At 37.6% G+C, this 22,207-nt stretch overlaps 3 protein-coding genes across 3 annotated transcripts; 1 reads left to right on the top strand and 2 right to left on the bottom strand.

The window, feature by feature from the left end:
- Positions 1-7,883: 7,883 nt before the first annotated feature.
- On the bottom strand, positions 7,884-9,068 carry LOC147482411 (uncharacterized). Its single transcript, XM_086579310.1, has 2 exons — positions 8,463-9,068; positions 7,884-8,246 (listed from the first exon to the last, which is right to left on the bottom strand). The coding sequence occupies exons 1-2, from the start codon at positions 9,066-9,068 to the stop codon at positions 7,884-7,886; spliced, it is 969 nt and encodes a 322-aa protein (XP_086435436.1).
- Positions 9,069-12,558: 3,490 nt separating this feature from the next.
- LOC147482410 (protein NUCLEAR FUSION DEFECTIVE 4-like) lies at positions 12,559-14,722 on the top strand. Its single transcript, XM_086580333.1, has one exon. It carries the CDS (start codon positions 12,715-12,717, stop codon positions 14,494-14,496), a length of 1,782 nt encoding a protein of 593 aa, XP_086436459.1. The 5' UTR covers positions 12,559-12,714; the 3' UTR covers positions 14,497-14,722.
- Positions 14,723-15,212: 490 nt separating this feature from the next.
- LOC147482409 (uncharacterized) lies at positions 15,213-21,950 on the bottom strand. The gene is made up of 9 exons (XM_086580334.1): positions 21,695-21,950; positions 21,514-21,608; positions 21,359-21,423; positions 21,225-21,268; positions 20,808-20,885; positions 20,021-20,174; positions 18,725-18,904; positions 15,598-15,663; positions 15,213-15,501 (listed from the first exon to the last, which is right to left on the bottom strand). The coding sequence occupies exons 1-9, from the start codon at positions 21,826-21,828 to the stop codon at positions 15,391-15,393; spliced, it is 927 nt and encodes a 308-aa protein (XP_086436460.1). The 5' UTR covers positions 21,829-21,950; the 3' UTR covers positions 15,213-15,390.
- Positions 21,951-22,207: the final 257 nt, after the last annotated feature.

Below are 22,207 nucleotides of genomic sequence, written 5' to 3'. Positions count from 1 at the left end.
TTTTTAGAATAAATATTTTTTCATAAAAATGTTTTTTAAGAAAAAATAATTTTTTTGAAAAAATGAGAACCAAACACCCACTAAGTTACTCACTGACTATTTGTATTTAAAAATCGGAGGTTAGTAACTTAGTGTTAAATTAAAAGAGGATGAAATCTGGTAGGATGAAATAACAATTTTTCCTTGTGTAGGGTGACTAGGAGTTTAGAAGGTGGCCTGCACAAGATCTTACGTATAGAAAAGAATGCTGTTAAATTCTGTGTTAGTGGTGATGCTAGGAGAGTTATGATATTGATATATTAAAGACACCAAGAAGAAGACCAAAGAAGACTAGAGATTTATTAGGGTTAAAGAGGTTGAGAGAGTCTGAGAGAGATTGTTCTCTACCCAGAGTTACATACTTATACTAACCTAAAACATAATAATAGAAACTATTAGATATGGATGTCCACACTACTAGATTGTTCTAATACTGATATATTCTAACACTCCCCCTCAAGCTGTAATTACGCAAACTATGCAAATTACAACTTGGATTACAAAAAATAAAAGATAAGAATCTTTGCTCCTTTTTCATATAGAACTGTCTTCAGTTGAAGAACTCGAACAACTGTTAAGACGTTCTGGAGCTGAAACTGTCGGTGTAGGCAATGACCTAACCTGAATACTGAAGGTGTACCTCAGTCACAAACTGAAATCATAACACCAGTGTAGTGGCGTGCTGCTTGGCTACTACTCACTTCATTCGTTGTTATGGCTGTCATAATATAAATTGAAAACAATAACAGTGACTTGATGCGCTTCTTGGCTGCTACTATCAATATCACTGTTAATGTCAACAAAATACTATTATGGGTACTCCTGAAACATACGTACAGTTGAGGCTTGACTGCTACCTGAAACATACGTGCAGTTGAGGCTTGACTGCTACCTGAAACATATTTGCAGTTGAAGCTTGACTGCTACCTGAAACATACTTGCAATTGAGGCTTGACTGCTACCTGAAACTTGTTTGCAGTTTAGGCTTGACTGCTACCTGAATACTGAAGACTGCAGAGTGGGGATGTCATACTGAAGACTGAATAGTGGATTGCCTTGTCATGAAGAGTTCGTCAAGGCTTGTTGGAATATGGAGACATGAGTACTCTTCCTCATACGTCTCCATATTCTCCTTCCTTCATATACTACTGAATGTCTTCATATCTCCCTATTCCCCCCTCTCAAGTTGGAATATACAAGTCTATTGAAACATACAAAGGCTTGTCTATTCCGACTTGAACTTGCAACTGAGAAAACTAAATACCAACTTATACAACCAACCAATGCCCACTTCAAAAAACAATACTTCTAATAGAACATGCATCAAACACAACTCACGATAGAGGGTGGAGGGTGGGTCGCGCCTTTTTATGACTGCGAACTTCTGGAACAGTGGAAAATGGAAAGAATAATTCCTCGTGAGATAGAGGTCATGTGCCCCTATAATACTTCAAACAAACAACTTGATCATGTTCTAGAAACTGAGACAGAAGACGGCATCAATACCAATTGCGCGGAAGCGAAACAATACTAAGAAACCAATACTGAGAAACTTCGGATCTCTCTCCTAGCATTCTTCAAACAAACTTTAAACACTAGCGAAATCTCAAAAACTTACTTTAACATGACGATGAACGATCACCGTGAATAGTAACTATGAGCGGCGTTAGTGAACGATAATCGAGGAATCTTGCCGTGAACGATGAAACCGCCAGAGAGAAGAAAAAAAAAATTTGAAACTTGAATTGAGATATAAGAACTTCTTCTTGTGAGAAATCCTTCTTCTTCTTGAAACTTGACTTGAATACTATACTGAAAATTAAAACAAACTGATTTTGATTTTTTTTCTTGGTGAGGGTTTCCTCTCCTAGCATACCACTGAACCTCGCTCCGATACCATGTTAAATTCTGTGTTAGTGGTGATGCTAGGAGAGTTGTGATATTGATATATTAAATACACCAAGAAGAAGACCAAAGAAGACTAGAGATTTATTAGGGTTAAAGAGGTTGAGAGAGTCTGAGAGAGATTGTTCTCTACCCAGAGTTACATACTTATACTAACCTAAAACATAATAATATAAACTACTAGATATAGATGTCTACACTTATAGAAACATGGGACTTTCCATATTGGACATATTATAATACTGACATATTCTAATACTGATATATTCTAACAAATGCTGACTAACATATAAAAAGTTCAATAAGCTGCTAGCTTCTTTTGTTTGGTTGTTGAGTAATCCAGGGGAATGGGAAATTATCGGAATATCAGATGTTGCTTTAGCAAACCTACCATATGATTAGAAATGAAGAAAGCAAGACATGAAAGGCTGAAATAAAAATTGCCTTTCTTGATTGGATATTCAAGAATGACACGTCGAGTTAGAGGGTTCATACAACTCTTTCTGTGATTTTGAAGTACAGGGTAGATCTAATCCAACCATAGTCCTCGTTTCACTCATGAAAGATTGAAGAGTTGAGTTAAAGCTGGAGATGTAATTTTTGAGTAGTGTAACGTCATGTTTCAAAAGTACGCATGTAGAAGGGAATCCAGTCCGATGCAACGCTATTGTTTTCAAGTGTTTGGTGGTGGAGAGCCTAAAAGAAGACATCTTATGCTACCGTTTGGCATGAGAGAAGTATGGAATTGCATTAATTTTCATAAACAAGAGAAAAAACGTGGGGAGTGAGAAAAGAAAAGGGGTTTGGTTACAACCTACCCCTCTTTTGCTCCCTATGTTATTTTCGTGGGTTTTGAAAAAAAAAAAAAAAAAAAAAAAAGACGTGCAAACCAAAACAGTTTATATTTTCGTGGGTTTGGTTACACTGTACAGTATTTTTGTTTTGTTTGTATAGAGATCATTCCATTATTGGATTGACCTCCAATTTGATCGGTAGATATAGAACACATAATGATTTAACATATTAGAATTTCAGAAAGATCCATATGTTTGATATTCATCGAGAATTTCATTAGCCAGAACGGTCGTAATTGTAATTACAGTGGATGAAAACCGTAGCGTGCAGTCGTGTAAGTTTCAGCTTAGATGGAAGGTGATTCATTACAAGATTGCCTTCCGTGTAAGTTTCAGCTTAGATGGAAGGTGATTCATTACAAGATTGCCTTCAAATTTAATATGTGAGTGTTTCATACATGGAGGTATAACATATTAAAATGGTAGACAGATCCAAGCACATAAATGCGAGACTATGTATACATTGGTGAAAGTGAGTAGTCAAAATCTTATTTTCTTTTCAAATCTTATTTGATTGATTATCAAATAATTTATAGTAGTTATGTATTTTATTTTATTTTTGTTTGGATCAAAAGGTTTTAATGTGATCAAAAGAATTATATATTGTGTATTTTTACTGAAGCAAGGTTGGCATCAAAAGAATTATATATTGTGTATTTTTACTGCAACAAGGTTGCCAAATTCTTGTTTTGATATAGTAGTTGGTAAACAACACCTTACTAGTTGACTTGTAGTATTTGGTTATGTTAGAAGTTTTGGACCTTGTTAAAACATGAAAAACAATGTTTTTTTAGTATACTTTTTAGAACAAGAAGTCTTTTTTAATCTTGAGTGTAAAAAGTTAGGCGGTCGATAAAATACTATTAGAAATCTGTCTTCTAAAAAATCAAGATATGTGTCTGTTTTGGAACCATATTTTCACATAGTTAGGTTCAAATTCAAACTCTTGCCAAAACATAAAAAAGTGAGTTTTCTGAGTCTTCTTTCCAACCCAATTTGTCTCGTCACCTTACGAGTCATGTAGAGATAGTTATGGTGTCTGCAAGTTTGGTGGAAAGAAAACATAGTTTCTGTGCACTATGTTCAAGTTCAGTTTTCATATAGTTAGAGTGAGAATTAGAATTTTTGTAAAACATAAAAGAGTCAGTTCTGAGAGTCTTCTTTCCAACGCAAAAAGACTTGTAACGTTTGGACACCTGTGGAAAGAGTTGTGGTCTCCGGAAGATAGCACGTCAGAATTATAATTTGCTAAAAATTAAGATTTTTACCAAGTTTGAGCTATTTTTACTCTTAGATAGAATGACATTAGGACTTTGAGTTCTCATGAAAAAATAAGTGTACATATCATAGTTTTCAAATAATCAGGTGGTATATCATTTGGATGATTATATGAAAAGTTATTGTTTTGGCAAAGTTAGTTAGATAACCTACCATGTGTTCTTTTAGATAAGCTCTAGTTAATTTTTCTTTTTGTAATAAGATAAATGATTGTACTTAGACATATGAGTGTCTTGATTGCTTAATTTCACATTTGAATTATATTCCAAGTACAAGTTTGTTGGCATATACACTAAATGTTAGTATAGAGGTATGTTATAACACGTGACAGGTTACATTAAAGTTTGAGTTTAGTATATATATAACTGAGGAATAAAAGAGAAATAAAGTGTGCAACCTTAAGGCATGAATTCTTATTATTCGTCTTTATTTCTTTTGAATTGACTTACACATGTTTCAGAATGTGGTGGTATTTTGGAATAGGAATGTCATATCATTTTTGACTTCTATCTTTATTGATATATTTATGATTGTATACATTTAATCTCTTTGAGAGAGATGTTTGTTATTATATTTACAGTCTTCTACATGTGTTAAAGAATATTTGGTTTATTGCTGAGTTTTGACATTAGATGTGATTTTTATACGTGTACTAAGTTTAGTCTAAACGGTATTAGTGTGATCTTGCGTAAATAACACTTATATAATATAATGTGTCGCCGACATATTTAGATCTTTCCACGCCTCTTTGTTGAAAAGAAATATTTATGACGAATGATGTCATGTGAAAAGCCATCCTAGAGAAGAACTAAGGTATTCGTCTTGTGGGCAAGTTGTATTTTTTGAGTGTACATGAATGTAGGTCTGGATTCCTTGAATGTGACTTGTTATTTTTTTTTTTATGCCCAAAAGAGGTTTTGTGTATGTGCATGGAAAGCTCAGAGATGGTTGTGACTCACAAGTTACGAGTTTACAAAATGAAAATATGTTCCTAGAGGCGATATCCCCACTTTTTTTTTTTCGGTAGAAACATGTCATATCGTATAGCATCAAAGGTATAGTGCTACATTTCAACATATGTTAAGGCAACATGCTCTCATCTAGGTTTTTTTATGCCCACTTAGCCAGGTCATGAGCTTCAACATTTGAGCCTCTGCTAATCCAGTTAAATTTACAAAAGGTGAAAGGCTGACATAAGCCCATAATCATACACCGGATAGAGTCTAATTTCCAGTTGAGAGCGTCTAAGTTACAGGAGTTTTGTAGATTCTGTACAACTTACCTACAATCTCCTTCAAAAAGGAACGAGGTTTTGCCTATGGTCCTTGCTAGCTTTGTTGCCACTTCCATTGCCACCATCTCAGCCTCCTCAGCACTACCAGCATCAAATCTACGAGTAGCTGCATCCACCAACTTGCCTTCCCCATCCCAAGCCAAAGCCCCAGCAGCAGCAGTTCTGGTAAACCTGTAGTAGGCAGCATCAAATCTTATTACCATTGTGTTTTCTTCTATTGTAGGGAAAATAGACTTATAATCCACATTATGACATAAATCAGATAAGTTAAAAGGATGTATGTTCACTCCCTGAGCATCAGTAAATGATTGGTTGTATCTACTCCTCTTAGCATAGACCCTTCGTAGCAGACCATCTCTATTGGGTGTTTTACCCTCAAACTTTACTTTATTTCTCATCTCCCATATCTCTTGTAGGATAATACATGCAAGCAGACCCTTTTCAACCATACCAGGGTCCTTGTCCTTAGTCCACTCTAGAAACTCATCCAACCAATCTCTGGTGGTCAGAGCTGCCCTCTCATCCACTCTTGCTCCTAAATCAAAGGCAAACCAAACCACCATTATCCATTCACATTGGAAAAACAAATGATTTGGGTCCTCTTGATCAGTCCAGCAAAGAGGACAAACATAGTCTCTCTTTAGGTTGTGCCTGGTCAGTACATCCCCTGTGGGGAGTATGTCCATATACAGCTTCCATAAGAACATCTGAGTACTAGCTGGCAGTTTAGTTTTCCAGAGAGTCTTGATGCTCTTAGTGTTAAAGGAGGATGTACCCCCTTGCCATCCAGAGTTAGTCAAGAAAAAATATGCAGACTTCACAGAGAGTCTATCATTCTTCCCCCCAATTTGGCTGAGTCACTTGCCAAAGTAGAGGGTCTTATCACCACTTGTTTGATTAGAGTAGCTATCTCAGATGGGAACAAACTAGCAATCTTATGATTGTCCCATCCATAGTCATCCCTAAGCATCAAATCCCTCACCTTTAGGCTGTCAAGGTTTAGTCTGTCAGGTAACATCTCTACCAGTTTGATGGGGGTCTCATTTAGTAGGATCCAAGGTTATTTCATTACATTAACCTTGTCCCCTTTGCCAATGCTCCAAACCACCCCAGGTAGGATATCCCTAGCAATCCTATGGTCTCCCTTCCAGAACCAAGAGGCCCAAGGTGGGGGTTCAGCTTTAATATCAAACCAAGACTTCCCATAGGCAGCTAGGAAGGTTTTTGCCCATATAGAGGTGTTATCTATAAGGGCTTTCCAGGCCAGCTTTGCAAGCATAGCCCTATTCATGTCCCCAATTTTTCTCAGCCCTAGGTCTCCCAAGGCCTTAGGTTTACATATGTTATCTCACCCTATGGTGTGGATACTTTTGCTTTCTTCTTGCCCATGCCACCAGAAATTCATACAAACTTTGTCAATCTTTTGACAAGTAGATCGAGGTAGTTTGTAAGTAGTCATAGCAAAAAGAGGCATGGTATGTGCTACAGTTTGTATGAGGGTTGTCCTCCCAGCTTGAGAGAGGACTTTTGCCCTCCAACCTTTTATCTTATTGTGCACTTTGTCCACCAGGAAATCAAAGTCCTCTTTTTTCTTTTGGGAGAGGACTATAGGTACCCCCAAATATTTGTCTTTTTTTATCAAAGAATCTCATCTTCCAAAATCTTTTTAACATCTTACTATGCATCCTGTGTACATTCTTACTGCAGAAGATGCTAGACTTATCAAAGTTTATTTTCTGTCCAGAAGCTTTGCAGTAGTCCTCAAGGATGTTCTTAAGCTTTCCACTCTTAACTAGATTAACTTTAGTGAAAAGGATAAGATCATCAGTATACAGTAGATGAGTAATAGGAGGAGCGTTCCTTCTAATTTTGATACCATGAATATCTCTATTACTCTCTGCCTTTGCTATCATCCTTGAGAGAGCTTCTGATACCAGAATAAACAGGTATGGGGAGAGAGGATCTCCCTGTCTCAGGCCTCTATCTGGATTAAACTGCTTAAAGGGAGACCCATTCAGCAGTACCCTATAGGAAACAGTTGTGATGCATTGAGAGATGAGGAGTCTCCACTTGTCACTGAACCCCAGCTTTTGAAAAATACTGTCAATGAAGAACCATTCTACTATGTCATATGCTTTAGCCATATCCATCTTGAGGGCCAAAACCCCCTTTTTGGTTTTCATATGATTCATATTATGAAAGATCTCACTGGCTAAGCCAATATTGTCTCCAATACTTCTCCCTTTAATGAAGGCTCCTTGAAAAGGGGAGACAATCTTATTGATATGTGCTTTGAGCCTATTAGCCAGAATCTTTGCTATAATCTTGTAATAGAAGTTACAAAGGCTAATAGGTCTGAATTTAGCCATATGATCCGGATTAGATATTTTTGGTATAAGAGCAATAAAAGTCTCATTGAAACTAGGGTTCAAGCTCCCTTGAATAAAAAAATTCTTTACACAATCAATAATAGAGGGACCAATCACATCCCAACACTACTGATAGAAGCACCCCTAGAACCCATCAGGTTCAGGTGCTTTTAAAGCCCCCATCTTCTTTACCACATACCAAATGTCATCCCCAGTCGGACAGGCAGTGAGAATCTCATTCTCTCTGTCCGTTATGCATGGAGAGAACAGATTTAGAATATCTTCATTGGTTTCTGGTTCATCTGAGGTATAGATACCATCAAAGTATTCTTTTACTGCATGTCCCACTTCCTGCCTACCTTCCCTCCACCTGCCCTCATTGTCTTTAATCTTATCAATGTGGTTTTTCCTCCTTCTATACACAGTGGATAGGCGGAAGAACTTGGTGTTTCTGCCACCTTCTTTGATCCAGTGTTGACTAGACTTCTGTTTCCAGAAGTCTTCCTCCTTTTCATACCACTCGAAAAGACTAGCTTTCAGCTATTTTGCTTTCTCATGGTTGGTAGGGTTGAAGGCTTTTTGAAGAACTCTATCCAAATCCTTTTGGATTCTCTTAATATTGTGAAAGATATTAGCAAAGACTTTTTTGTTCCAAGTGGACAGCCTTCTTTCAGTATTTTTTAGCCTATGTATAACCCTCTAATCCGGCATATCATGAGTTACCTCATTCCATGCTTTATCAATAACAGGTTTACAAGTGGCATTCTTTAGCCACATGTCAAAGAACCTGAAAGGCCTCTCTGCATTCTCCACTGTTGGCTTGAGATGGATCATGAGAGCAAGGTGGTCTGATGTAGCATTAGCCACATTCCTGACCACCATATTGGGAAACAGATCCATCCAGTCAGCAGTGGCAAAAGCACGATCTAGCCTTTTCAGGATATTATCTTTCACCTTTCTATTGTTATTCCAGGTAAACTTGGGGCCTTTATAGCCCAGGTCAATCAAACTCAAATCATTGATAAGAGAATTAAACTCAAGCATGCAATTGGTGAAAACAGCTCTGCCCCCTACCTTCTCATCCAAAGATTTTATGGCATTAAAATCTCCAGAAATAACCCAAGGGCCAAGTATAGCAGGGGCAGTATCTCTAAGCTCAGCCCAGAATCTATGTCTCAGATGTGCATTAGGTTCCCCATAGACAAAACTAAAAAACCAAGAAGTAGAACTATGGTAATCGGAAAGTTTACATGTTATCTGATATGTCGTAACTCCAAGGACCTCCAGATGCACTCCCTCTTTCCAAAACATAGCTAGACCACCTTTCATCCCCCGAGCTGGAACACAGAAGGAGTTAACATACTTTATCTCCCTACTTAACTGACTGATCCTATTTTCTCCTACTTTTGTTTCAGACAAGCAAATAATCTCTGGTTGATGTTGCCTCACTAGATCCTTTAGATTTTGAATTGCCGTGGAGGAACCTATTCCCCGGTAATTCCAGGCTTATATCATTTTTGGCGAGACAGCTGTTTGGGGACAGCCGCCGTGAACCCTAGGGGAGGACCACACAGACCCCAACTGCTGCTGGACTCACTACTGTTGCCTCTTACTCTTGCACCCCCTTCATAGCCACTACATGCACCCCTTGATTGTTTGGCTCTCTTGCTCTTCCACCTTTCTCTAAACTTGGAATTGAGACGTTTCCCCACCGTTGAGTCATCAAAAGCAAGAGGCTGAGGTTGTGTGATACTATCCTCAGACTCATACACCAAATCACGAGGAGCGTTTCCAGTTGATACCTCCTCTTGATAATTCTCATTATACACCACCATACATTGCTCCTCTTCATCAGTTTGATCCTCTTCATTTTCACTTGTTGAGTAATCTTCTTCCTCCTCTGTAAAAGCATCTGAAGGTATGTCTTCTTCTGGAATGTCCCCTCCTTCATCCACTGAGGGCTCACTAGAATCTAGCGACCCTTCTGATGGTACACTGGACTCCATCGACCAACTCGAAACTGGGATGACTGGGGCATTCTCTGGTATCAGCAAGTTCCCCATTCCCCTAGACCTTAGATCATCAGCTTCAAGTTTTGCCCTCTTTGACCTCTGTACTGCCAACCTCCAACTGATCCTACGCCACCCATTATCATACATCCTTTCTGATTCCAAACCGTTCTCTGAGAGGTTATACACTTTCCTTTTTTTCCCCACACCGAACTCTGTTGGTTCCTTTCTAACACATCTGAGAAAGCCTTTTTTCTGTTTACCCTTTCGAGCCACCCCAGCTTTCCCCACTTTGCCTCGTGTTGGTTGCCCAATGAAACAAAATCTTTGTGTAGCAAATCCAGTCTGGATGGAAGCACGCTTAGTCCCATCTAATTCATGGTAATCAAGGTGTAGAATAATTGCCTCGGTAAGGTGAGAAACACTGTTTTTTGGCGAGGTATAATCACTCCCTATTGCTTTTCCAGTTCCCAAGCTAGAACCCTCCAAGCCTGGGGTCTCTGTTTCCCACCGTGACACACTCGAATGCGGGTTAGTTGTAATTCTTCCAGAAGTTGGGTCATACCCTAGACCTTTCTTCAAGTCCATCGATCCAATTTCCTTACCCATACCCTCATCCAGGTCCATATCCGATCCATTACTGACTAGGCTCCATATCACCAAGGCCCCATAATTGGTTCCTGACATATTTGTAAGGCCCATGTGACCGTCCCGTACTTCTTGGGCTAGGATATGTGTACCTGACTCATGTTTAGTTTTATCAAGATTTGGGCCCCTAAATTAATACCAAAGACCACCGACAAGGCCCTTTCAAAAGAGTCGTTTACGCTTTACGCCAAACCTCGTGACTCTTCATCGGTTGCCCGCAGTGCATTTGTCACTGGCCGTTTTCCGCGTCGTTCTTCTTCTTGGTGGTGTCGCCAGAATCCCGGTCCAAGTCCAGTTCTGTTTCACCGGTGAGCCTCTGCTCCTTGCTGGAATATGGTCATACCTCAATTTTTGTGGTGTTCCAAAGATCGTAATTGACACAGGGCTTGAGCTTGCTGCCCCATTGTAGAACACATTTGCTCGCAGCATGAATGAGAAATTGTTCATTACATCTCTAGGGGATCCCCCATATTTCCTCATATCCATACTGTACTTTTCACGCTGGTAACAATAATGTAGATCATGCCCAATGCAACCACAGAAGTAACAGAAAATATCCAACTTTTCATACTTGAAAGTGACTGGGAAGGTTTCTCCCAATTCTGTTCGGAGATCTATGCCAGCTTTTAAAAGCCTCTCCTTGATATCCATCCTCATTCTAACCCTAGCTACCGGTTTATTGAATTCCGGTGAGCACAGTAGGTCCACCGCCTTGACTTTGCCCAAGCTTTGCCCCACCTTGTTTACATTTTCCTCATTGATCCTATTACCTGGTAACCCATATATCTGAACCTAGAAATCCACCATATCAAACTTCCAGTTCTCATCTACTAGTTCAGATGCCTTCCATTTTTTAAACAAGAGGACGAACCCTTGAACCATCTAAGGCCCATTATTTCTTACATGTTCATATTCCTCAAGGTTCTCGAACTCCAGTTTAAACAAGCATTTTGCTACAGATTGTATCTTAGTGTTACCTCTCGTTTGCCAGCATCTATGGAGTTCTTCCGCAAGATCTTGGAGGGGTATATTTTTTCCTCCAAACAACTTTCCTAACAGTGTGTACTACCCCCCTTCACTGGCCTCCACATTCTTGCAACCAATATCAATAACTCGTTTTTCCTTGTTGCAAAAAAGATTTTGCATCTCAGCTTGTAGGATTTCAACTTTAGATTTGGATGATTCGCTTGGCTCCATCCTTGTTGGTGGCTCCCCTGTAGGGGAGTCCATGGTCTTGCAAATCTAGCCAAGACGATATAACAGTAACCCCAAACAAACAAGGGAAAGGAACCCAAATAAAAAGAAACTAAAACAAAACAGAATGAGAAAAGAAAAGGAGAAAAGAAAACCAAGACTATACAGGAAAGAGAAAAGCTAGAGAGATGTTATTTAGTAAAGGAAGAGAGCCTATAGACAGCAGGAGAACAAAGTGAGATTTGAATTTGAATTTGAAATTTAGAATAGGTAGAGGGAAGCTGCTTTCAACCGCAGTAGAGCAAGGTAATGGTAGCTCAAGAAAAAAACTCTTTTCAATATCCCCACTTGAAACATATGTCTTGTAGTAGTACTCGGTGTGAGAGAGACACACAAGTACGTGTGGATTTGGCAAATGTGTATAAGTTACCACGCTTTAGGACAAGGGGGGTACGTCTCACATATTAAACACAACACAAGACGTCAGAGGAAATCCAAATACTAGTTACCGATGGATAATCCTTTGCCAAAGCCACCATCATGTGCCGTTCATTTCAAGAAAGTTTTCATTTCCAGTTTGAGCTAATCTTGTTCAGACCATCTAGTCACTAAACTAGACAACTAGTTGAGGCTGATGCTTCCCTCACTAGTTTTCTTATCCTATAGGAAACAACAAAACCAAAAAAATTATCAAGGAAATGAGTTGAATTTCTACAACCATAGTCAATAATCCATTAAAAGTAACCCTTGGAATCTTAACGGCAGTGTAAAACTTGGAAGAAAAGACAGCCGGAAAAATTAACACTGGTCCTGCTATCCATACAACGCGTGCCATATCCCTTTCCACTTTTGTATTTTTCTGTATTCATGACCAACTGGTGTACGTGGTGCTGGTCAATTTCCTGCTAAAAACTTACTGAAACTTCTATTATATGACAGAAGTACATGTACAAAATCTATTTAGATAAGATTTAGAGAAGAGCTCAAGATCGATTAAAAGGAAAATACAAGAAGGGGAGTCTACTGGGTTTAGGTAGCCAGTAATTAGTAAACAGAACTAACATTACTAGATAGATCTGTCATTTTATTCTACAGACATCAGTCTCTGAAAAAGAAAAACGGAGATGGAGTCGGCAAAGGGTAATGATGGTGTGAAAATCTTTCATTTTGCAGCCCAAGTGGTTCGAGGTCGATGGTTCATGATGTTTGCATCTTTTCTAATCATGTCTGGGGCTGGCGCCTCTTATGTCTTTGGAATCTACTCCTCACAGATCAAAAAATCGCTTGCATATGATCAGAAAACGCTGAATTTGCTCGGTTTTTTCAAAGATCTTGGTGCTGTTGTGGGAGTCATATCCGGACTGATGGCTGAGGTAACTCCAACATGGTTTGTGCTCCTTGTTGGAGCAGGCATGAACTTTGGCGGCTACTTCATGATATGGCTTGCCGTCACAAACAGAATCTCCAAGCCAAAAGTCTGGCATATGTGTGTGTACATTTGCATGGGAGCGAACTCTCAGGCTTTTGCCAACACAGGCGTACTCGTCTCCTGTGTAAAAAACTTTCCAGAGAGCCGAGGAACAATGTTAGGCCTTTTAAAGGGGTTCACTGGTCTAAGTGGAGCTATCATGATTCAGATCTATCTTGCTGTCTATGGTAATGACTCGAAATCCCTCATCCTTTTCATTGGGTGGCTTCCTGCCGCTATATCAATTTTCTTTGTCTATACAATTCGAACTATAAAGACTGTTCGACAAGTGAACGAGACTAGAATTTTCTATCATTATCTCTACATTTCAGTTGCACTAGCTCTGTTTATCATGGTTATAATTATTATACAGAAACAAATGACCTTCTCCCATGCCATGTACATTGCAAGTACTACGGTGGTTTCTGTACTACTTTTTCTTCCTCTGGCAATTGCGATTAGAGAAGAGCTTGTGCTCTGGAAGCTAAAGAAGAGACCCACTAACCCCTTAGCAACAATATCAGTTGAGCAACAACCAGAACTACCTGTTACAGAATCTTTAGAAACACCAGTGGTGCCACCTTCAAAGCCCCTACAAATACTTGAGAAACCTAAAAATTCCTTGTCAAATATTTTCAAACCCCCAGAAAGAGGTGAAGACTACACCATTACTCAAGGACTTCTAAGTATTGACATGCTAATTATATTCTTTTCGACATTTTGTGGATACGGTACCAATCTTACAGCAATTGATAACCTGGGTCAGATCGGTGAATCATTAGGCTATCCAGCTCTTGCCATTGGAACTTTTGTATCACTTGTAAGCATTTGGAACTACTGTGGAAGGGTGTTCGCTGGTTTTGTCTCGGAAATCCTTCTTGTTAAATTGAAGTTCCCTCGTCCACTTATGATCTCTATTGTCCTAGCCTTTTCTTGTATTGGCCACATGCTCATTGCCTTCCCTGCTCCTGGCTCTCTTTACTTCGCTTCATTGATCATCGGTTTCAGCTATGGTGCACAGTTGGCATTGAATTTAATAATCATATCTGAACTCTTTGGCCTCAAACATTATGCTACATTGTTTAATTGGGGGCAAGTGGCAAGTCCCCTCGGATCATATCTATTCAATGTGAGGGTCACTGGGGTGCTCTACGACAAAGAAGCATTGAAGCAACTCACACGTAAGGGTATGACTAGAGGTGAATCAAAAGAATTGACTTGCATTGGGAAAGAATGTTACAGGCTATCTTTCATTATACTTGCAGCAGTGTCGTTTCTTGGAGCGCTTAGTACTCTTGTTATGGTAATGAGGACGCGCAAGTTCTATAAAGGAGATATCTATAAGAAGTTCAGAGACGATTCCGGCACAACAAAGCTGGAGATGGCATCAGCATCCAGCAGTAATGACACAAGGAAGACTAATGAATCGATGGGATAAAAAGTTTATTACCTCTGACCTGTTTTGGATTTAACTCTTTTCTATTATTTTTCCTTGTTTACGGCACAATATATGGAACAATTAGCAGCCACGATTGAAAGAACCCAATGTTCTTATCGTTATACGTTTCTTCTTGCTATTTTGTAAAGAGGAACGAGATTCTTTGTTGGTATTCATAAAATATAGGGTTCAATAACGTTGAAAGGATTGGCATCTTGACAGTGTATTACTGCGTTTTCTCACAAATGGTTGAAGGAATGATACAATCACGGGTCCCATTCCTCTGGCATATTTTGAATTTTTTTCAACCTTTTGGCTTCATCGAGAGTCAAGACTCGAGACCAATATAATGCTGTATTTGTAGGTCATACATGAATTCAAATATAAAAAGAATGAAAAATCACTTATCTGTCCCATCCCTATTCTTCATTTTTCTTTTTAATTCTCTATATACTCCCTGCCCCGTCATTAGTCATTACTCTCACTTTCACTGCACAATTGATATCCACTGCCATACAGCAATAAATCAACATGCATGGCAGTATGGCACCAACATTGTGAGCTGAAATAGTAATACCTAAACTAGTGAGATAAGGTGGTTGATCCATATATTTTACCTTTCCTATATGTGACTATTTCATATTTACCACGTGTGATTACTCCTCCCTCCCTCTCTAACCAACGACCATGAATCCATGATAATACAATGCAACCAATGGTTGTCAACTTGCACCAATTATATAGAATAGCTCAAACAAGAATAAAAAGAGAGTTTGGTTATTCTGATTGGTTCTATTAATTGAATATGACCTCGTGAACAAGGTGCGACATACTTGCCTACTTGTAAGTTACTACTAAAGGGATAAAAGTACCACCAAGATGAACCTCACAGCACTAAAGTGCTGATGCCGATGGGTATTCAGCCATGCGCGGCAGCCCCTCTTTGAAGTAGGATTCGCATTCTACCTCTGCATTAGTCAGAGCACCAAGAGGAGTGACAGAAATCTGAAACAGAATTATGAGTATCATGTCAATCATGGGATATCACGTTTCGAGAAACAAAGAAGAACATTAAATTCTAACAATGGAAAAGAGACACACATATCCTTCTTGAACAGCTCGATAGTCGGAATCCTCAGTGACAGTGTCAACCTGTACCCCCTTTGCCTAACATGATGTAAAATTAAATGAGTTTGCAACAAACATTGAACCTTTTAGTATAAGAAAAACAAATAAATTCAAATTTAAGGAACAACACACCAATACAAAGACCAGACTTGGTCCATAAAGCAAAGACAAGCCCACTTAAGTTCTATCCAGGAGGAATTCGTAAATACGTAGCACCGATTTGAGCCTATCTATAGCGGATCAGGTAGCAAATTTGATGTTTTCTCTTTGCTTTATTACTACAGTAGAGCACGGCATGCCAATTGTTAAAGAGTAATCTATTTAAACAGCAACGATACAGACTTGCAAAAGGAAATTGAACGAAATGGAAAACATTGAACTTGACAAATGACAATGTTACTCACAACCAAATCTTAAGATCAGTGTCTACCTCAACTGTTATATACCGCGGGCGACAGTATGTGAAGCTGCAGTTATTTACCTTCACAATAAAGAGCTAGACACGCCATAAGAATTCTCACAAGGATGTTTACATACTAGTAGTGAAAACAGTCTAATACCAGTCAGCACTTATATAATGGTGTAAAAAAGAGCATTCCACCTTTCAGGGCTTTGGTGGGTCCGGTAGGATATTTATGTGAACAAAGCATATTTATGAGAGTGGTACCCTTTCAACGCAGAATTATCAGGAATGATGTATCAGGTTTATACATTCAGCGTTTGACATTTTAAATCACCTCACACTACTACGTTTTCTTTTAAGCAACTAACTAGTGCATATCTCTCTATATTTTTTTCACTCCTACGTTATTGTATAACTACCAAAGACATTTTGATGTATCTTGTTGGCGGAAGCTTCCACAATTGATAAACACCAATAAGATTTAATAAAGCAAACACCTAAATCTAGGGTTTAAACCTTCAATCATGAAGAACAATTCCTTTAGAATAAATATTCAATAACAACTATCTAACAATGAGGGCCTAGATGCCTTTATATAATAATCCTTGTTCCTAATTCTAATTGGAAACCAAAATAGAAACCTTACAAAATAACCTAGATCTAGTTCTAAAACAAATAGATTCTTATAACCTATTACTAATTTAATTAGACTAGTAATTAAATATACTTCCATGCTCATGCATCACATTTTGAATCGTAAAATATGTCGGTATTCATATATTCCTCCACAATCAGCTGAAGAGTCCTTAATGCCATTTGAAGAGGAATACAACAAGAGTAATATTCAAAACTAATTGAAATTAACACTAGATTATCTTTACCCATAAAATTAAAATAGAACTTTCTGGGAATAGAGCAAGAGTACTATAAACCTATACAGATCTAATTCTCATTAAGACTAGATTCTTTTCAGAGGCATAGATTTAAAATCAAAATTTCTTACAATTTCCCTTGGCTTCTGAGTTTTGATAGCTAATATAGGCCTTCTCTTTCAATGATTTGCATTTCGAAAAGGTTTCCTAGTATTTGTACATGGGAATTAAATCTAAAATAATGACTTTTCCTTCTCTTGAGAAATTCTCAGAGTTTGACTCTTTCAACAGACCTAACAAAGTGTAAACACACGTTATTCATAGATTTTCTCGCCATCATTCTTCTGCATTCATACTTTCTCTTGTTCCCTAATGAAATCACAAATTATAAAATGAATATTGTCCTGGCTTCATTCTGATTATCATGGAAGAACCAAGGAAGTTCGTCAAGGGTATTCTATTGTAATCTAGGATCCGAAAGGCGACACTAAACAAGTAAAACTCCACCCTTTTTTATTGCTAAAAGCAACTGGAAATGTTTACAACTTATCATAACCTTTTTTTTTATTGGCAAGTCTGCTCTAAATGAGATCAGATACTCTTTGATGTTGGCGGGGTTCGAGCCCCAGACCTCTTGGTATCATCACCCAAACATTTTACCAACTTTGCTAGTTGGCACCTGCATAACTTTTAAACCTCTTAATGCTAAAAAATATGATGCGCCGAAGTAGGAGATTTTTTTTTATAAGTAAATTTTATTTATGTAGGACAAGACGAGAAAGACCACTACAACTGGAGTATAGTGAGGGAGATCCTCAACTATATCAAAGACAAGATTACAACACCTAACAAAGATCATAAAAACATACAACCTAGAAAACAATATGAAATTTCTAGTTTGAAGGTGATAATTCCTGTGGCGTAGGAGTGGCAAGAGAATGAAAAATCACTACGGTATTTTTTTTTGATGAACCATAGTCTATGTAACATAATTCTACAGGTTAAGGATATTCAATTAACTACCGTCGATCCTTCTTCGGTACCCTGCTGACTGTAAACCGTAAAATGATGTCCTTCAACTTGATGTATGACAAACAATATTGAATGTTGAAGAACCAAAGACACTTGCTACTTATACTACTTATGGTGTTGATCCAATCATACTAGCGTACAGAAAGGGAAAGACATGGACTTTAACACCTCAAAGTTTTTTTTTTTTTTTGTAGATAATGACTAGTAGCTTCAACTAAAATGTCTGCCAGGCACCGTAATTTGGCTTCCTTTCGTATTTACTAAACCGTCAGATATACCAGGGCATTCTGCATCAGCTATTTAGTATGAAATCCTTCTTGGCACTTGAAACTAAGGAAAATACTTGTGACATATATTCAACTACAGCCCTTACACAAGAGCATAGCAAAGCTGAAAACTGTCGGAAGGATATATAAGAGCCTTTTAAAGATGAATGGAGAGAAGGATGTGTTGGTGTACTTATTTTAGACTTTAGAAGCAGGATGGTAAACTTCTGAAGGCATGGAGAGAACATTGAGAAAGTAATTCTTCGGGCCTATCCAATCGACAATGTATCATAGTGGGAAAGTTGTGATCTCTTAAGTCTTAATGGCTGCTTTCTTATTAAAAATTTCTCCGTATTAAGTTTCTACTTCCCATGTAGAGTATGCCCATTTTGATCAAAGACAGGAAATATATATATGAATATCAAGAAGCTCATAGAAGATGATATACTGATTGTCTACTATTGAAAAAAATATAACAAGTAATTGATCTAACGGATAACAAAGGCTGGAGAGAGAGAGATATGTACCTCCATCTTGAACAAGAAATGCCCTTCTGTTGTAGCTGAGTCAACAGTCGTTTCTTCCCTTGCTGAGGTGTTAGTCTCCATAGTCATTGTCGACAACATTGTCACTCCTTGTGTGTTAGAAGGTACTTGTCTCCACCCTTTCTTGTTCATACTTCTACCCTGCTTAGTCACCTTATATCCCTATATGACAGAAGGAAACAATAATAACATAGCAACCATTAAGTCTCTTGATTAAATTGCTACCATAAAATCTCTTGATAAAAATAGCTTGCTATGAGTATCTATTCCAGCCACTAATCTTCTGAATACATTAACATCATTTCTAACTTCAAACATCATGTTTTTTCGTACTTACCCGAATTGATCATACATTAAGTATGAAAAAATAAAAATAAAAAACAAAAGGATTCCCCCAATAAGCAATTATGCAGAGAACAAAAATAGAATGCATTAACCGCAAAAAATAACAAATGGTAGAATAAATAGAAAGCATGACTAGTTTAAAAAATAATAATAATAATCATATGAAAATCAACAAGTTCAGGGGTCAAAAGATCTTTTTGGTATAGTCATACATGAAGCAGGGAGATGTACCACGCTACTTGGATATTTTAGGATCAGCGATTCACCATTACGTTGCCAACCTTGATGTCGAAGAAAATGATAGTAAGAAAAAATGGAAATTCATTAACTAATTACAAGGTGAAACTTCATAGATTAAGCATAAGGGTTATCTCGAGTCTTGAATAGGTTTCAACATATTTGAGCCCCGTTGGAGTATAACAGTTGAAACAGCATGCTGTAATTTCATCTCAACCCCATCCAAAGTTCCAAACCATTACTAGCCAGTTTACAACAATAATACAATAAAAACTTCAAGATGTCTAAGTAAGACAACACACATGTAAACAGAGAGGAATACTGATCAAGTTTCATTAACATGTAATAAGTACTTCAATGTCAAAATTGTATTTTTTGCTATCGTCTAGAAATTTCGCACTTAAAGCTATATACATTGACTATTTGTACCTCAACTTTCCCATTTATGGAATCTCCTGTATATACATTGAATATTTCCAGGAAATGTTCAATACCTTTTCATTCTTCGCTATTCACAAAAATATATAGGATATAACAATATGGGATTGTTTTGCTACTTTAGCATGCATTTGGTACCTTTATTGTTGTCCTATAAAAACTTATAGAAACGCATTTGCAGACTTTGTCAATTCGGAAAGGGAAAAGATTACATGGGCAGTGGATAAGACATATAACTCACGAGTCTGTAGAAATCACCTTATGGTTCACAATGCTTGTCGGTAGATCTATATTTAGAAAACATCTTGTAGGATAAGTTCCATTATTGATCTCCTTCAATACTGCATTTATGAGAGGCAAGCATGCTTCTGCACCAAGTTTGAAATCTGGGATACTGCTCTTACCTCTGGACCTGAAAATTAATCTTACAGTAAGTAATGAGAGAAAGAGAAGGGAGTTCATTGTTCTATATAACTAGGTCTGAGTCTGGAGTCGACTTGAAATGAGGGTTATCTCCTCATCAGTGTCTTTGGCTATGCTAAAATCTTAAGCAGTAATTCCCTTAGAGTTTAAAACTACACCACACTACACTATCTCCATAGCTGAGATCAAAAGTAAGTTGCAGTCCTAGAAGTAATAGAAGCAGATGCTACAGGAGGTCTCTTCTTATTACTTCTTTCTTAGAGGCACTTATAGTCACTTATTAAGCTTCAATTTTACTTCAAATAACTAAAGTAGGAAATCAATTATGTAACACGATGTGGGATTTGAAATGTAAGTGGAAAACATCTTATCATTTCAGTATATACAAGTGCTGCTATTACCATCACCTACAATTGAGATATATTTCTCTGATAAAAGTAGATTTAACTTTCCTTTCCCCGGAAATTTATTTTCATCAGAAGATATGGAAGTAGATAAAAAAAAAGACCGTATTTCTATATTTTTATATAATGATATTTAAAGTGTAAATAAAAATAAAATAAGAAAAGCAAAAACTAACTTAAACTAAATGATGGTCCATAATGCATATAATCTTGCGTACCAATGGTATGAAATAGACAGAGCAGGAACACCATTTAAGAAGGCCTCTCGAGCACCACCAACTGTCCCCGAGTAAACACTGCAAATCCAAGACGGAGGAAGCTTAACAGAGAGTATGTCCACTGGATGTTTGCTATTAGACTACCTAACGAATATCTAACAAAGCTAACACATAAGATTATAAGAAGCATGAATACATTAGCCCAAAACAAGACAAAGTAGAAACAAATTTAACAACCAACATAATATGAAGTACATTACAGCTGCAACATTTTCTTCTTTAAAAAGAATTTCCGTATTTGTGGCTAAAAGATGGGTAACAAGAACAACCATAAAGAAGTAAACTTGTGATTTCTCTTCAAAGATGGATAACAAGAACAACCATAAAAGAAGTCATATAACATGGTGGTGGACTAACATGTCGTATCCACAGTTGCTACCCATGTTGATGCCACTAATCACCTGAAAACGTAGACAGTAGTATGCATTACAAACAACAATAAAACGTTTATCATTTCAAAAAAGAGAGTGACAAGAAAATTTCAGCTTGACCAGGTCAGGAATTGCAGGAAAAAGTGCCCCGGAGATTCCCAGAGAAGTACAATCTGCTGGTGTACCTGTCAGAAACAATTCAATAGCTAAATATAATATTGCACGTGGTAAAAGGTTAAACCAATACATAATAAAAAAAAAAAAAACAAACAAACCAGAAACAGCATAGGCAGTTGCTCCTTGAATATCAACTGGTTTAACAGAAACAGCGTCAATCCAAGTAATACTATGACTAGTAGCTGACTTTTCCCTGGTGGATAAATAAAAATGAATGTTAATAGGACATGCCAAAGATTTGTACGTACACTTAAAAGAAAGGAAGATGAAAGACTTAACGAATCAGGTGCGCAGACTTGAACATGATAACGATCAGTAGAGATGAGGACTTTAACTAGAGCTCGTAAACCAGGTGCATCGATTCCATCGTCATTTGTTACCATGATTCGCGGTCGACTTATATTTGTTGTCATTTGATCCAAAAAAGTAAATGATCGCGCGGGACTGGACGAAAGGGTCAACAAAGAATATATATATTATATACACAAGTAACACAACACGATGGGCTTGAGTGATGGTGGATTGGGCTTGCTTCTCTCGGCTTTCCCAACTCATCGTAGAAATTAAAAACTATATAAGAAATCATACACCCTTCGCTGTTTAATATTGAAGAGACTTGGAAAACCAATTTTCTTAGTGAAAACAATATTGAGATATAAACAGTGATTGTTTCTATGCCAAATAAGTATGAATAATTATATTTGTCATACTTCAACACGAGCTATGAATAATCACTATTCGCATGAACAATGATTGTTCATAATCCAATATGCGTTCTCACTGATCATACAT

Source organism: Coptis chinensis, chromosome 8, assembly GCF_015680905.1.
Source record: "Coptis chinensis isolate HL-2020 chromosome 8, ASM1568090v1, whole genome shotgun sequence".
Lineage (NCBI taxonomy): Eukaryota > Viridiplantae > Streptophyta > Magnoliopsida > Ranunculales > Ranunculaceae > Coptis > Coptis chinensis.
Note: the sequence above shows the minus strand (reverse complement) of the source record. Positions and strands in the feature narration are given on the sequence as shown.

Excerpts from the sequence above, each read along its gene's own strand:
- LOC147482410 (XM_086580333.1), top strand. The coding sequence starts at position 12,715 with ATGGAGTCGGCAAAGGGTAATGATGGTGTGAAAATCTTTCATTTTGCA.
- LOC147482411 (XM_086579310.1), bottom strand. The coding sequence starts at position 9,068 with ATGAAAGGTGGTCTAGCTATGTTTTGGAAAGAGGGAGTGCATCTGGAG. Across the intron at positions 8,247-8,462 it reads TTGATAAAGCATGGAATGAG|GAGGAAGACTTCTGGAAACA; the intron begins GTAACTCATGAT and ends TGGTATGAAAAG.
- LOC147482409 (XM_086580334.1), bottom strand. The coding sequence starts at position 21,828 with ATGACAACAAATATAAGTCGACCGCGAATCATGGTAACAAATGACGAT. Across the intron at positions 21,609-21,694 it reads CAAGTCTGCGCACCTGATTC|GGAAAAGTCAGCTACTAGTC; the intron begins GTTAAGTCTTTC and ends TTTATCCACCAG. Across the intron at positions 20,886-21,224 it reads AGCAACTGTGGATACGACAT|TGTTTACTCGGGGACAGTTG; the intron begins GTTAGTCCACCA and ends TTGGATTTGCAG.